Below are 15,633 nucleotides of genomic sequence, written 5' to 3'. Positions count from 1 at the left end.
GTGAGGGAACCCACTCATGTTTGGGCTAAAGGGAGAGAAAAAAAGCATTGTTCCCAACGGACCTTCAGGAGACTGCCCTAGAAGCTTGCTGGAGGCCGTTCTCTAGAGTTGGGGAAGAACGTGGCTGCTTTATAAGGGGTGTACAAATACACTGACCAATCTCATGCCCGGGAAAAGCATTAGAGTCCTTGATCAAATCTTGGGGTCCTGGGGTAAGGGCTTCACACAACACAGTATAGCATGGATCTTAAAAGTTCTTATTAATAAAGTCAAACCCGGGGCCAGTTGTTGGGGTGAAATGCTGGATGGTCAGAGAGACAGAACAAGCCACAGCTATCTCACCTTGCCAATTCCTCAGCTGGTCCTGTTTCCTCAGACTGGAAGCTTCTGTGTCCTCATCCCAATGGCTCTCAGCTGAACTGCTGCTAGAAGCCTGAATGCTTAACCAGCCAAAATGCTTAACCAGCCAAATGCTTCTAGTTTCTGGTCCTCACGCCTTATAAACCTTTCTGCTTTCTACCACCACTCCCTGGGATTAAAGGCTGCTTTCTGGGATTAAAGGCATGAGTCACCATGCCTGACTGTTTCCAATGCGGGCTTGAACTCACAGAGATCCAGAGGGATTTCTGTCTCTGGAATGCTAGGATTAAAGGCATGTGCTAACATTTTCTAGCCTAAGTATCTTGTGGTGTTTCTGTTCTCTGACCCCAGATAAGTTTATTAAGGTACACAATATTTTGGGGAACACAGTACCACCATACACAGTAGTTGGAGGCTTTTCTTTTCTCCATGTGACTAGGAATTGGATGTGGATTATCATGAAACTGTGTTTATTCTTGCATCAACACTGTAGAATCTCTACTAAGAATGTTCACTGAGCATCAGCCCTCTCTAACTATGACATATTTCACTTTTATTTTTATTAACCATAAAGCCTGAAAAAAATCACTGAATTTATTAGTGATTTTTTTAATGAGGCAACACCCATCTTCAAACTTCCCACTTCTCCGTAAAAATGAAAAACAACGTGTAAAATGTGTTGTGGTACCAGCCTTGGAAATATAATCTAGACTATACCCAGAAATAGCAAAGTTACACACAGAAAAATGTTCTTACTTGTTTCTTACTTGTAGTATTATTTGCTCCATCCATCCATCCATCCATCCATCCATCCATCCATCCAATAATCTTCCTATCTCCCTATTTATTTGTCTATCTACCATATATCTATAATCTGTCTATCATCTATCTCTGACATTTCTATCTATCATCTATCTATCTATCTATCTATCTATCTATCTATCTATCTATCATCTATCTGTATTTGTGACACTTGATTTCACTTTGTCTAGGAATCACTATGCATTACTATTAGTCACTTTTCTTAGCTACTGTTCTATTGCTGTGAAGAGATAGCATCACTAAGGCAATATATAAAAGAAAGCATTTAATTGGGGGCTTGCTTACAATTTCACAGGGTTAGTCCATGACCATCATAGTGGGAAGTGTGGCAGCAGGCAGGAAGGCTTAGTGCTGAGGCAGAAGCTGAGAGGTCACATCCCGATCCGCAGGCAGCAGGCAGAGAGAGAGCAAGACTGGGACTGGCATGGGCTTTTGAAACCTCAAAGTCCACCTCTAGTGACACACCTTGTAAACCTTCCCCAAACAGTTCCACCAACAGGAATCAAGCTTTCACCTATATGAGCCTATAGGGCCATTCTCATTCACACCACCACACAGTTTGAATCTAAAATGTTCCCCACAGTTTCATGCCTTGAACGTGATCCCCAGCTTGTGGCACTAGTTTGGCTGTTGGGTCTTTAGGAGGGTGGGCCCTGGCTGGTAAAAGTCGATCTCTTTGAAGTCTATACCTCCCCCAGTTCTGGCTCGTCCTCTGTTCTCTGTGAGCAGCTGCTCAGCCTCCTGCTTCTCTCACTAGGGACAGAGGCACTCCACCTACCCACCCGGACTGAATCCTTCTGAAACTCAGAGCCAGAAAGGACCCTTCCACTCCCCTGGTTGTTTCTGTCAGTCAGGGCACAGCTGTGCAAAGTTAACGGAAACACCTGCCATCTTCAGGAATGTGGATGCAGCAGACCAGCTTGTAAAATGGGACTTTTTCTTCATTTTTATCCTTGGGGGAGGTGGAATTGGGGTCCTGTCTGTGTCTTGTGAGCACATAACACACCCTGTGTATGTCCCCAGCCTGCACTGGTGAAGCCTGCAGTTCTGCCTGTGGGCTCTCCTGCAATTTTGGGTCTACTATATTCTGACTGGATGGGGGTGGGGAGGGGGAACTCATGCTCCCAGGAAGCAGTCCTGTTGTATGGCTTTTCCTGGGGAGAGGCAAACAAATGTCTGTTCACCTCAGATAGGGCAACAATGACAGACCAAGAAGTGTTTCCACTCAAGTCTAGTTGGGTGAGTCAGTGAGTTTGCTGGGGTTACTCACAGGAGTACGGGTGACCAAAGGCAGCTGCATCACTGGAAAGTCCACCTTGGCATAGGTAAGGACTCACACACTCTTGAGAGCAGCGCCATCCCTTGAGCTCCCTGCACGGCCTGCAGGAGGCTCCTCCGGTTCTGCCCCCAGCAATGATTCGCTGCTCACTTGATCTTGGGGAGGGCCTTAGGAGTTTAGTAGTTTGCTGAGCTGGGCTGAGCTTCATGAGTCTCATCAGCTACCCCAGTCTGCTGAGTCTCCATCCTCCCTCCAGAAGGGAGTGACTCAATTTGGAGGAAAGGTTGCAACACAGGTAATCAGGAGTGATGGGAGCGGGTGGATTAAGAGCAGCTCCCCAACTCTTTTCTGTGGAGCAGAGAACTCTGAGCTTCACATTAGTCACTCGCTCTCAGCATTGCTCCAGAGTCAAGGCACCAATGTTCATGCTGATAACTCTCTGGAACCTTGTAATGGCCTCCTTCTCTTCTGTAGCTCACCTTGTTTTCCTATTGCTTTTCTGCATTGACTACTTGTACACAGATTCTTATCTCAGGATATGCTTTTTGGAGAAAGAGTGTGAAGAGTTTTCTAGAGCAGAGTAGAGCTTAGTTGTACTTTGCCTCTCTCTTATTCTTAAAACATGCTTGAGTTTCAAGGCTCTTTGGGTAAAAGTCGGGGGTTCGTGGGTAGGGAGAAAGGAGTGGTTTGTGAACCTGATGATTTGACATATCTCTTAAAAAGTGGTTTGGTCACTTCAGAGTTCTCAGCCTTGCCTGGTACATCTTTGTCATACTACCTCTGCCCCAAACTCAGATCACAGAGAAGAGGGTGGGAAGACTGTAGAAGCCAGAGGTGGTGGATGACTAGAGCAAAATAGTGTTTTCTGGGCACAATGGGACAGCTGCATGTATTAACTTACAGCAGTTGAGGCAGCGTGCACATTGTCTACATAAGCTCAAGCCAGACAAATCCTGGCCTGGAGGAAAGAGGTGGGCACAAAGTCTTACCTTTAGATGAGGAGCATGGGTAACTGACAGCCACCAGGAATGGGAGAGTCATTCTAAGGGTGTGTTTCCCAGGAGGTTGACCACACACCCAACAGTATATTGGCAGCACAGATTGGGCTCATGGGCTTTAAAACATGAGGGCACAGCATGGGTGGGTATGGGATGGTACTGTATCTGAGCAGGGCCAGGGAGGGCGTGAATATGATCAAAATGCAATTTATGGAATTATTAAAGAATTAAAAATATTTTAAAAAGAAATAATGCAATATCTCCTCTCAGCGAAAAGCATGTGTCCACAGCATTTTCATATTACATAATGTATTAAATAGTTTTGTTTTAGAAGCTATATGCTTACTGACTTTCATACCTTATTCAAAGACTGAAAATAGAGTCATTCCTCTACTGGGTATTGATTTATTTGGGGAAAATATCGAATAATCATAAATTCACCTTTTTACTTTGTGGGATTCACCTGGGGAAAAGATGTTTCAGTCAGTTATTTAGAACTTTGTATGTACAAAAGTCAGGGTCCTGGCATTGGAGTCCAATGATTTTTCCTTTTCTTTTCTCCCCAATGAAAGGTTGGGGCTCTCAGCCTCATTCCCAGCTCTCCTGTAGGTTTATTATGAAGTTGACAAGGGTTCTAGACTTGCTTACTGTGGACTCAGAAGGCAGGAGCTTTACCTTTTCTATATTTGTGTCCCCAGCCCACAGCATGGTGTGTGCCACACAGAAGGTAATCTGTAGACAGCAAGGTAGCAGAAGTGTGGCATTTCCTACTGTTAGGTCTTTGGTAGTGGCTGTCTGGGATCTTGTACAGACCCTGAAGTCTGATGTCAGCAGCCTGTTCCTCAGCTTCTGTCTGCTGTCCATGTTTTAATGTCACTGAAGCCCCTGCCATGGCCAAGGACCCTGCTGCATGTTTGTGACCAGAGGTGCAGAGGAATATACAGATGAATTAGAATCCCAGTCCCAAATGACCTGCGATCAAGATTTAATTGTTAAAAAGCAAATGTCAGCTCATGCCTATACCATGTGATGATAACCCAGTGAGTAATTTAGTCTTTTTTACTAGCCATGGGTATTAAAGATACTTTTTTTTTTACTTGCCAAAGGAAAGAAAAGCACCAGCAATAGAATTCTTTTGTGTACTATTCTCCCTACTCTGGAATTTCCCTTCTAGCTTTAAGTATCTTTAGATTTTGGATTTTCTATTTTTTTAAATCAGTGTACTAGCTAAAAACGATCCATCTCTGCCATTGCATTTCATGTCTCTATACTTAATAAAATTATATGTCATATTAAAGGAGATGAGATACCATTAAAATGAGATGTTAATATTATCATGATACTTCTACTCATAAAGTAAGAGAGCAATCTTGTGGTCTTAAGTCCTTTGGAAGAGTCTAAGTTTTAAGAAGAAAGGAAATTAAGTGAGTTTAGCCTCTGGCAGTTCAATTCTCACCACCCCAGGCTAGCATCCACTTGTGGTCACACCTGCAAGGTCTGCTGTGGTACTTAGCTGCATCTGTCAGGGCTCCTGGGTGGAGGTCAGAGCTGACAGCCTTCCTAGTTTAGATGCAAAGGACAATAGATAGCTCACAGCAGTTGTAGAAGCATGGGGAGCAGGGCAGAGGTCAGGGTAGAGGTCACAGCACTGCACTGCTGTGGCCCAACACCTGCTTCAGCAGGAGGAAAGCCCTGCCCCACTAGTTCTTCATGTGGCTCAGTCCCACGTTGAGATCTCAGGGGAGCACAACCAATTTAACAGAACATGGGCCACCCATCAGTGGCCAAACTTAGGAGAGGCTGTGAAACGTACACGTGTGTGTGTGTGTGTGTGTGTGTGTGTGTGTGTGTGTGTGTGTGTGTGTGTATGTGTGTGTGTGTGGTGGGGGTGGGAGGTTCCTGTCTGTGTTTGTCGTCTGGAGAAGGCTGGGTTCACAGCCCAGGGATCTTTCTCAACATAAGAAAGGTGTCTGAAGAAGCAGGGCTGCTGAAATGACAGGAATGTGCCGCAGTGATGACTCATGCAAACTGCAACAGGCAAAAGGAGCTCTTCCTATTTAAGAGGGGCCTATAAAATACCTACTGCCTTGTTAGGTTGATGGGAAAGCGCTATCTTAAAACTCTTCTTTGCTAAACTCTGAATTTAAAAAAAGCAGAAAAAAACCCTCCAAACTTCTTGTTTAGTTAAAGTTAAAACCTATTTCCTGTGATTTTGTCCTAAACAGGAACCATAGTTGCTTACCACATTGCCTTCCTAGTCCTGACGTCAGATACTCTTTACCCTAACATCAAACCATTCATCTCAGTCTAAGGTTTTAAAAGCATATATTTATGCACACGTATCTGCACACAAATCTTTCTGTTTATATTTGCCTTCCCCAGTACATGAAGGGAAGGGACCAGAACCACACAGTGTTCACGTGCTGCCCCATCTGGTAGGCATTTACCACCATGGATGTTGGTGGCCAAATCATAAAAGAAATGATCTTAGTTTTCTTTAAGTTTGCCAGGAAGCTGTCTAGTTGCCTCCATTGCCCTGGCAGGCCTCTATGAGACGTTGGCATCACTGAAGGCCATTTCCATTTCCAGTGTTCAGGTGAGGCTCATACAGGATCCCTGATATTCTAGAGCCCTCTAGGGTACATATGTTTACAAGCCACTTGAAGGCCTTTCTGCAGCTGGACAAGGACATGTGGGTTTCTGCACTTTGCTCTGCTCTGTCTTGGGAAGAGTGTGCAGTACTTCTGCTCTAAGCCCTTGGATACATCTTGGAATTCCACATGTAGCTCTCTCCCTGGGCCTGGCCTCCAGCATCTCAGCTGCTTTCAAGGGCTCAGAAGCATTTCATTTCCTATCTGTTCCCTGACCCTCTCACATTGGCCTGGTCCGGGGAACCTCTTTCTCTTCTGAGGGTGGGGACAGTACTCACCCACTGGCTAAGAGTCCCTCCAGATATTTGTGTTGTAGGCTTGTCTTGTCTCCTGGAGACCCAAGAGCCAGAGGTCTGACTTACAAATCTGTAGTGGTTTTCTTTTGGTTCTGAGGCAGTGTCTGTTTCTGGCTGAACATGGAGGTCATGAAAGAACACACAGACATTTGGGGGAAATAATGCAGGGTTAATTTCTCAAATATGCCATCTATCTGTCTCATTTATGGAAATAGTGGACTGATTTTAAGGGAAACCAATTGGTGACAGTTATCCCAAATTTCAAAAATCTCTTTATAAAGTTTGTCAGTTTACTACAGACTCTAGAAAGCAACATGGCACTCAGGCAAGAGAAGAAGGGGTCTGCAAAAATGGGCCTGGTCTTCAGGGATGGCTTTCCTTTCTGCTGTCATAAAGTTTCCTCCAAACAGTCAAGGCTTTGATAAAATAAGTATCTGTCATGTTATTTAGGAAGGGATGACAGGCTGAGAGCCACTGAGCAAGTGATAAACTGCCCTTGACTTGGCCATCTTCCATGCTGTCTTTAGTGGGTATGGTTCTCACATTGATATGCCACGAGAGTTTCCTCTGTTGGTCCAGTGACACCATTTTAGGCAAGGAAGGCAGAATGTGTCTGTGTCCCCTAGCGATGGTATGGTATATACACCTGTCTTATCAGCCCTGCCTGCTTCTGCTGAGCTACGGGCAAATACAGTCTTCTGCTGTGTTGTTGAGTGGTCAGGCGGGGCCTGGGTAAAATCCCATGGAAAAATCTCATGCTCTATTGTGTAGTAGCTAATGCTTGCCTGGAAAATAAGCATGTTCAAGCTTTTTATAGCACATGTTCCTCTGCAGCAAGAGAACACTGCAAGTCTGTATAAGGCTTTTATATCGTCATGCTTAACCACTGTGACTTTTAGAGCTGCATGCCAGCTGGGGCAGGGTAAATTACTGAAAGCACTATGAAGATGTCATTAAACTGCCTGCTGCTGTATACCCTTCAGAAGCTAGAGAAGAAAATGTGTCTTCATATGTCATTTTTGTTTCTTTGGGGGCATGTTAACAGCCTGAGGCACTGCTTCTAAAAACAGGCCTATCCCCACTCCCTGAAAAAGTCTTAATAAAATAGTTTTTTTTTTTAAATACAATGTTAGTTACCCACCATGCATTTCTGTAGAATCTGCTTCATTATCAAGGAAGAGGTCTAATAGGCTCTTTAGCATCTAATGGAAACAATGTGAGTGCACCTGTTAGGGAAGAGAACCAAATGTCTAAATTAATTTTAAAATTACAATACACTGAAAAACTTCTGGGAAAGGGAAGAGGAAGTCAAAGCCTGGATATCTCTTGGAGAGAGCCCACACCTGCCATCCATGTCTTCTTTGTGGGAACTGACAGTTCCCTGTTGGGTTTTCTTGGGGATGGGATGAGCTTAAAATGAATGGAACCTTTAGAATGAACATGCTAAAATGCTTACATCTTAAGAAAAGTGTGTTCTCAATGATGGTCATCTCAGAGTCGAAGGGTTTCCTTCTGAGGTTTTGGAGAAAAACAATGTGACTTTTTTTATTTGACATACAGACCATCCCACAGCCTGTGTGTGTGTGTGTGTGTGTGTGTGTGTGTGTGTGTGTGTGTGTGTGTGTGTGCAGGTGTGTAAGGAGGCTGGAGTTTGGCAAGGACATGTCTTGTTCAATCACTTCTCTACCTTCCTTTCTGAGATAGGATTTCTCACTCAACCTAGAATTCACTGATTGGCTAGGCTGGCTGGCCAGTTAGTCCCATGGATCCCTTTGTCCGCCATGCTCAGATTATACCTGATATTTAGGGATCCAAAGTCAAGTCCTCATGCTTGTGTGACTGATACTGAAGTATCTCCCTGTCACCTTCATTTATAATGCTACTGAAAACATTTAAACCATAGATTGTCACTCAGATGTACACAATAACGCACTGACTGCAATCACAAAGCTTCTGAGCCCCGTGGCTGCCTGAAGTAGCAAGGTCTGGCATTGCCCGAGGCAATTGCTATTATTTCTCTGTAATACAGCTGGAGGGAAAGACTTGTCTGAGTGGATGAACAGCTTGTAGCACTCCTTAAACAGTGGTAGGAGCCTCCTTAGTGTAATTGGGGCTGGTACTTGGATGGGTAGAAGAAACAACTAGTGAATTAGAACAACATCCATTGAAAGATAAATTTAAAACATTTCACATCTCCAACTTTATTATTATGAACTATCGAAATATAAAATCCTTTGGTTAGATTTCCCCCTTCCTCTTTTTTTTCATAAGGCACACCCATAAACATCTAGTTATCTAGGTTTATCCTTTTCAGGGTAAACTGATAACTTAGAAACCCGAGTTCAGACTACAGTTTTACAAGCTTACCCCAGTAAGAACTAGCATGTCAATGACATGTTTGAAAGTATGATTTTTGCCACTTGTCATTGTCAAACTTTTTTGATTAGCCTTTGCTTTATTTTTTTCCTAGCAAGGCTAAACTGATATTCATCTTCCATCAGTTTATATCATAAGTAAATTCATAATAGTGAGCACAATGGCAGAAACAGACCTGGATTTAGACCCAATGATTTGAGTAAGCATCTTTCAAACAGAAGGACAGAAGTTCGCGGACATTCCAGAGAGTCTACCAGCTTTGGGCACTCCATATGGCAAGGACATGAACACCTGTTTGACATGACTGGGGTCTGATGGCTAGTTTATGAGTCGGTTACAGTCTTTAATTAAGCATTTCTACTAATGTGCCCAGGTAGTGACTCTTAACAGGTTTTGCAAAGTGTTTTCTAGCTGGAGTCCTACAGAACTTGCCTTAATGAGCAGCCAGGCTCCCTGGCAATCAGCAGCATCTGTCTGCACAGTGTAATTGGCGTGCTAAAGTGCTGTCCCCAGGCAATCTAGTTTACAGTGTGGTGCTATAATTGGTTTGCTCATCAGACTATTTTTTTTCCTTAGATGGGGAGAGGTAGTGTTTTGGTCTGCTCATGTGGTGCTATCACAATTTTTAAATTAATGATTTGGAGATTTAGTGAGATCTTCTATTTATCCAGGATTGAAATTCTTACTATCTCTATCAATGTTTTCAGTTAAAACTTTGTCTTCCTAAATCCTGCTAGCAATAAAGCATGGCATTTCAAATACAGTTAGGATAGAGTAAATAAATAGCAAGCATTCCGACTGACATTCAATTGATAGGTTTGGGACCATTTTAGGGCATCGAGAGGGAGAGCAAGAGTGAGTGTGAGCAAGAGTGAGATTACACACACAGCAGAGTAAGACACAGAAAGGGAGTGAGGGAAGGAGGATGTATAAGATAGACAGAAATAGAAAAGTAGTGATGAGTATAAACAGATACAAACAAAATGGAACACATAGAGATGGAAACAGACCACCATGAAAGAAACCAAATGTCTCATGAGATGGAGGAGGAGCATCCCAGCAGTGGTGCTCAAGATTCCATGTCTGTCCTTCCGTCTGTAGAGAGAATAGGTGTGGAGGTCAGAGGCTGTGGGACACCATGGTACTGACCAGGATAGGAAGCAGGCCCAGGGCATCAGTACCGTAGCAGGCAGAACTAGACCCTTGAGCAGCCGATCATCTGGGCATAGTGAGGGGACTCTATACTACTTGCTCATATGTGTTAAATGTATTTCTCAACTCTTAATGTCTTTCTTTCTTTTTCTTTTTCATTTTTCTTTTTTCTTGTTTTGGCTGCAGAAAGGTACTCAAGGAAATCTGTGTTGGAGAATTAAATCCGAATGAAACTGTTCAGGCCAATGTGGAAGCCCAGCTCCTTTCCAAGCTAAATCATCCAGCCATTGTCAAGTTCCATGCAAGCTTCGTGGAGCAGAACAATTTTTGCATTATCACAGAATACTGTGAGGTGAGACTCTTCTCTCTTAGAAATATTTGTAAAAATGTGTTGCCTGGTAACAATTTTATATAAAGAGATATCTCAAAAGTTTTGTTATCAAACAGCAAGTTGAACTCTAAAGGCCTGGTGTCTCATGTCTTGTAGCTAAGAATAATCTTCTCTAAGTAATTGACAAATGTTGTGGAATAGATTATTTGTTTAACTATGTAAAGATGTGTTGCATTTGTTTGTGTTGCAGAATAATTGTTTAACTATGTAAAGATGTGTTGCTTTTGTTTATGTTGCATTTGTTTAACTATGTAAAGATGTGTTACTGTTTCACCTTGCCTGCCTGAGGCACCTGATTGCTCTAATTGGCCTAATAAAAAGCTGAACAGCCAATAGCTAGACAGAAGAGGGATAGTTGGTGCTAGCAGGCAGGGAGAGAAGGGAGTCAGCCAGCCAGGCGCCAAACATGGAGGAAGCAGGAAAGCAAGATGGACAGTTTGTAGATGAGGTAAATGAGCCTTGGGGCAGCATGTAGATTAATAGAAATGGGTTAATTTAAGTTAAAAGCTAACTAGAAACAAGCCTAAGCTAAGGCTGAGCATTAATAGTTAATAATAAGTCTCTATGTCAAGATTAGATGCCAATTGTAGTGGGATTTCTTAAACTGCCAGCCCCCAAATTCCCATATTCTATTCCTGTAGCTAGAGTTTTCCTGCCTGGCCCACAGTCAGGACAAATCTCTCTCACCTGCCAGTCCCACAGCCGCTCAAACCCAACCAAGTAAACACAGAGACTTATATTGGTTACAAACTGTATGGCTGTGGCAGGCTTCTTGCTAACTGTTCTTGTATCTTAAATTAATCCATTTCCATAAATTTATACCTTGCCACGTGGTTTGTGGCTTACCGGCATCTTCACATACTGTTTGTCATCATGGCGGCTGGCAGTGTCTCTCTGACTCAGCCTTCCACTTCCCAGCTTTATTCTCCTCCTTGTCCCGCCTACACTTCCTGCCTAGCCAATGGCCAATCAGTGTTTTATTTATTGACTAATTAGCAACACATTTGCCATACAGAACATCCCACAGCATATTCCCCAATGGACAAACTCATTTTTAATGATTGTTTTTTCTCCCTTTGGCAAATCAGTCAGAGTGAATATTTAAGAAGGAATATCTGCAGAGGAATGCTTTTACATATATGGAGACAGATTGCCCAAACCTCCTATCATAGTATAATGAATGCTTAGATGGACATCTAGACTCTTAACGAAGGCCTGCATACAGTGGAGGTATAGCTCACATTTTGATTTCTAGTTCTATTGCTTGATATTTGAGATTTTGAATATGTCTCATTTCCCCTAGAGAAACCTTTCCTATTTATTGACTTGTGAATTATGGCTTAGTATTTGTAGTTTTCTCTGCTACTTTCAGTTCTCTTGAAGTAACAGCTTTGTGCTTTTCTGAGTCTGAAATGAGCACGAAGCTTAGAAAGATGAGTGAGGAGAAGATGGACAATACGAAGCTGTTGGTGTGGATCTTTATGTTTACAACTCAGAGGTTGTAGGTATAGGATGGGTGAGGTCAGACAGACCATAATAGAAGATGTCATGCTTAAAATTATGCCTACATGGTCTTTGAGCTAGGCTATTCAAATACTTCTTAGGAGGATTTGAAACCATAGAAAATGAAATTAGTCAGCTAATTACTTGGGTAGCCCTGGAACCCCAAGGAAATTATGTTGGGAAGAAAGAAGTCTCTTTGTGGAACAGAAGGCAAGCTTGTTTGGCTCTGAGAATTTGGACAACCAGATGGAAGTTGGGGGTGCTGTATATTTGAAAAGAGGAGAAGGAAGAGTAGAGACTGTACCCAGACCACCTGTACTGCTTCCACAGTTACTGATGCATCAGCCATTAACAAACTGGTAGTCAGATTCAATCGAATGAACTTGGAGTATTCTAAACCTTGACCTTTCTCCTTTAAATCACTCTCCTGGCTTGCTCCTTCTCTGCTTGGAGGAGAGAGAGCGGGAGAGGCAGAAATACAGACAGACAGACAGACAGACAGACAGACACACACACACACACACACACACACACACAGGTGGCGGTGATGAATACCAGTTACTTAGATATGTAACTTCTTTACCGAATGGATTGTTAAGAAAATCAGTAAGATGATGAGGCGTGTAGGATGGTAGCTCTGAAGAGCCACTCTGGAAAATGTGTTTCCGATGTAGCTATGCTACACTCTACCTGTTACTATTTAATACTTTTTCTTCTTTAGCTCCCTTAGTTGATAAACTTTTCTTTCAGGAAAACAATCAGCTATTACTACACAGGATGATTATTTTCCCCACTGCTGATCTTGGCACATTCATTTGTTTATAAAATGTTGATATATTGTCTCTGTAATTCGGGTTGTTCCTGAATTCACTATGTAGCTACAGCTGGCCTTGAACTCCTGATCCCCCTGCCTACATCTCCCAAGAAATGAGATTGTAGGTGTTGGCTACCACACCTGGGGGCACACTAAATTTTTCTAAAGATGCTTTCCATATCTTAAAACACCTTCGACTGAGGTCATCATTGCTCAGTGGAAGGTGTGGGGAAACTGAGTGGCCTGTGCCTTCTGCCATGGTAGCCTATAGTCACGCTGGCTTTTTGTCTTTCGAATTAAGGAATTAGGTATAAACAAAATTTATTGTTTAACTTTAATTAACTTAAAATGCAGTGGCCTGTGCAGCTAGTGGCTGCCATGTGTGACAGGTGTAGATGACATGCTCTAACTTTCTTTTCCCATGTTAATTTTGATATTTTTAAAAATTTACTGTAATTTTGAGCTTCCAGACAGGTTGTGAGACTACTCACATCTCCCACACCCTCTTCCCCAGACTTCCCAGTTATATTGTAGCCCACATTTACTTCATTATTTCTTTTTTCCATGTATATACACTCTACCTAGCTTTTCCCTGAACTACTTGAAAATAAACATGTTGTGGTTTGCATCTTGAACTGCTTGAACATCTCCCTGAAGCCCATGTGATCTAGAGGCTTAGTTGCTAGCCTACTTATTGGGAAGTGGTGGAAACTCTAGAAAGTGGGGCCTTAGGAAAGTGAGGACATTGGCACCATTCCTTTGAAGGTGGTTTCGGAATGCAAGCCTCCCTCACACACGTTCCTCCCCAGCTGCTAGGGTATGAGCGGCTTCTCTCATGCTTTCCCACCATAATGATCTGTCTCATCACAGTCCCCAAAGCAATAGCAGCAACGAACTACTGCCTGGAACCTGGAGTTAAAGCAGGTCTTTTCTGCTTGTGAGTTTATTTCTCACATGTTTTGTCATGGCAACAGAAAGCTAACACAAAGTTCCAGACCTAACCTTTTCCCAAATAGCTACTGTATTTTCTAAGGCCAAGGACCTTCTCTTTCATAACAACAGTTAAAGTGATAAAAACTCAGGAAATTAACACTGAAACAATGAGAGTATGTAAGCCACTGTAATCCTCAAGGGAACCACACATCTGTAGTATCAGCCCCACTTGGTAACTTGGTGGAAATACAGAATCGTGGCCCAAAGCCCAGCCATACTGAATCAGACTTTGTGGGGGTGGGGCTCAGCCATCTGTGTTTTGACAAGCTTACCAGGTGAGTCTGAAACAAGCTGAAGTTTGAGAACCACCCATCTAATTCACAATCTATATTCAAATTTGTTCCAAATATGCTCATTTGTTCCAATTATGTCCTTAGAAAGGGCATTTCTACAAAAATGGTTTTCGTTGTGCAGGATCCAATGCAGGATCATCTGCGTTAATTTTTAAATGATGGTTGGTTTCTATGGACCAAGCTGCTCTCCTGGGAGGGCATGTTGCCATGGTGATGGCTGCCAGCTGCACTGCACAGCTGCTGAGCTTCCAGGGGTCTGTGGATCCTGAGCCGTCAGGCTGCCTCTTCCCAGGCTCCTGAGAAATGATGTGTGCATGTTGCTCCCTTCTTGTTAACAGAGATATTTCTCATCTTCAGATGCAAATTCACTCTTAACTTGCTCAGGCCTGATGTTATCTTTTTCTTAATTGAGGTAAAATTATTGACATAGGAAATGGCCGGTAACTAAATCTTGACCTTATAAAAAATATTATCCCCATTGCAGTAGTTGATCTGTCTATGTCCATGTTTCCTCTTGGAAAATTTAATTTGGGACCCATCAAGTCTGTAATATATTCATGCAACCCTGATATGTCTATATCTGCTGCTCAACCCACTGGGCACCTCAGATTACGTGTGTGAAGAAGCAGGCAACCAGAGGCTGAGGAGATGACTCTGTCAGTAAAGAGCCTGCTGTGTAAGGATGGAGACCACAGTGTAGACCCCAGAACCCGTGGAATATCTGGATGTGGTGGCATGTGTCCATAACCTTAACACTGGGGGGTGGGGACAGGTGGATGCCCAGAGCTGCCCAGTCTAGCTAATCGGTGACAGACTCTGTCTCAAAACATGAGGAAGTGGTGATAGAGGACAAACACCAGGCACATACACATGTACATTCACACAGACACACATACATGTACACCCACATACACATGCACATATACACACTACATATGCACGTAATAAATACATAAACAAAGTATCCTCCAATTGGTATTGTGGTGCTTATAATACCAGCATGAAGGAAGCAAAACCAGGAAGATCACAAATCCAAGGCCAGCCTGAGCTGCAGAGCCAGGTGCTGTCTGATAGTTCCAAAGCTACCAAAGCAGCAGAACATTTGGACCACTGGTATAGCTGGAAGTTTTCCTGTGTTCCACCTGGTTCCACGGCCCTTGGTCCCAAGTAAACACACAGAGGCTTATATTAATTACAAACTGTATGGCCTATGGCTCAGGCTCATTACTAACTAGCTCTTACAACTTAACTCAACCCATTCCTATTCCTCTGTTTTGCCACGTGGCTTCACACTGTTCTCTCACATCTTGCTCCTCCTGGTGGTGGCTCACAGCTTCTGCCTGACTCCACCCTTCTTCATCTCCATCTTCAGTTTGAATGTCCCACCTAACCTTATTCTGCCTCGCCATTGGCTAAACAGCTTTGTTTATCAACCAATGAGAGCAACATATACTCACAGTGTACAGAAAGACATCCCACAGCACACTGATGTCTTCTGTTCTCCACACAAGGAGGAGATGGAGCTATGTGCCCTCTCCTTCTTGTCCTTCCTCCATAGTTTCTTGCATCTCATCTTAGGTCATTACTTTTTTTCTAACACGTTTTCTTCCTAGCCCCACGTTTTCAGGTTCTACCCAGCTTCCTGGGCCCCTGAACTGCTCCCTCTTCTCTCACAATCACAGGCTTCCTTTCATAAGGAAACTCT

At 43.1% G+C, this 15,633-nt stretch overlaps 1 protein-coding gene across 5 annotated transcripts in view; it reads left to right on the top strand.

The window, feature by feature from the left end:
• The window catches only part of Nek11 (NIMA related kinase 11), a 243,740-nt gene that overhangs the window by 34,361 nt on the left and 193,746 nt on the right, over positions 1-15,633 (top strand). For all 5 annotated transcript variants that reach the window (XR_008214157.1, XM_052718940.1, XM_052718925.1 and 2 more), the window contains exon 3: positions 10,121-10,286. Coding sequence is in view for 4 of the 5 variants with exons in the window: in XM_052718940.1 (XP_052574900.1) it covers positions 10,121-10,286 (166 nt within the window). In the remaining variant the exon portion in view is untranslated. The remainder of the gene's footprint in view (positions 1-10,120; positions 10,287-15,633) is intronic.

The sequence above is a fragment of the Peromyscus californicus genome, unplaced genomic scaffold (assembly GCF_007827085.1).
Source record: "Peromyscus californicus insignis strain IS unplaced genomic scaffold, ASM782708v3 Scaffold_11__1_contigs__length_118956290, whole genome shotgun sequence".
NCBI classification, from domain to species: domain Eukaryota; kingdom Metazoa; phylum Chordata; class Mammalia; order Rodentia; family Cricetidae; genus Peromyscus; species Peromyscus californicus.
Note: the sequence above shows the minus strand (reverse complement) of the source record. Positions and strands in the feature narration are given on the sequence as shown.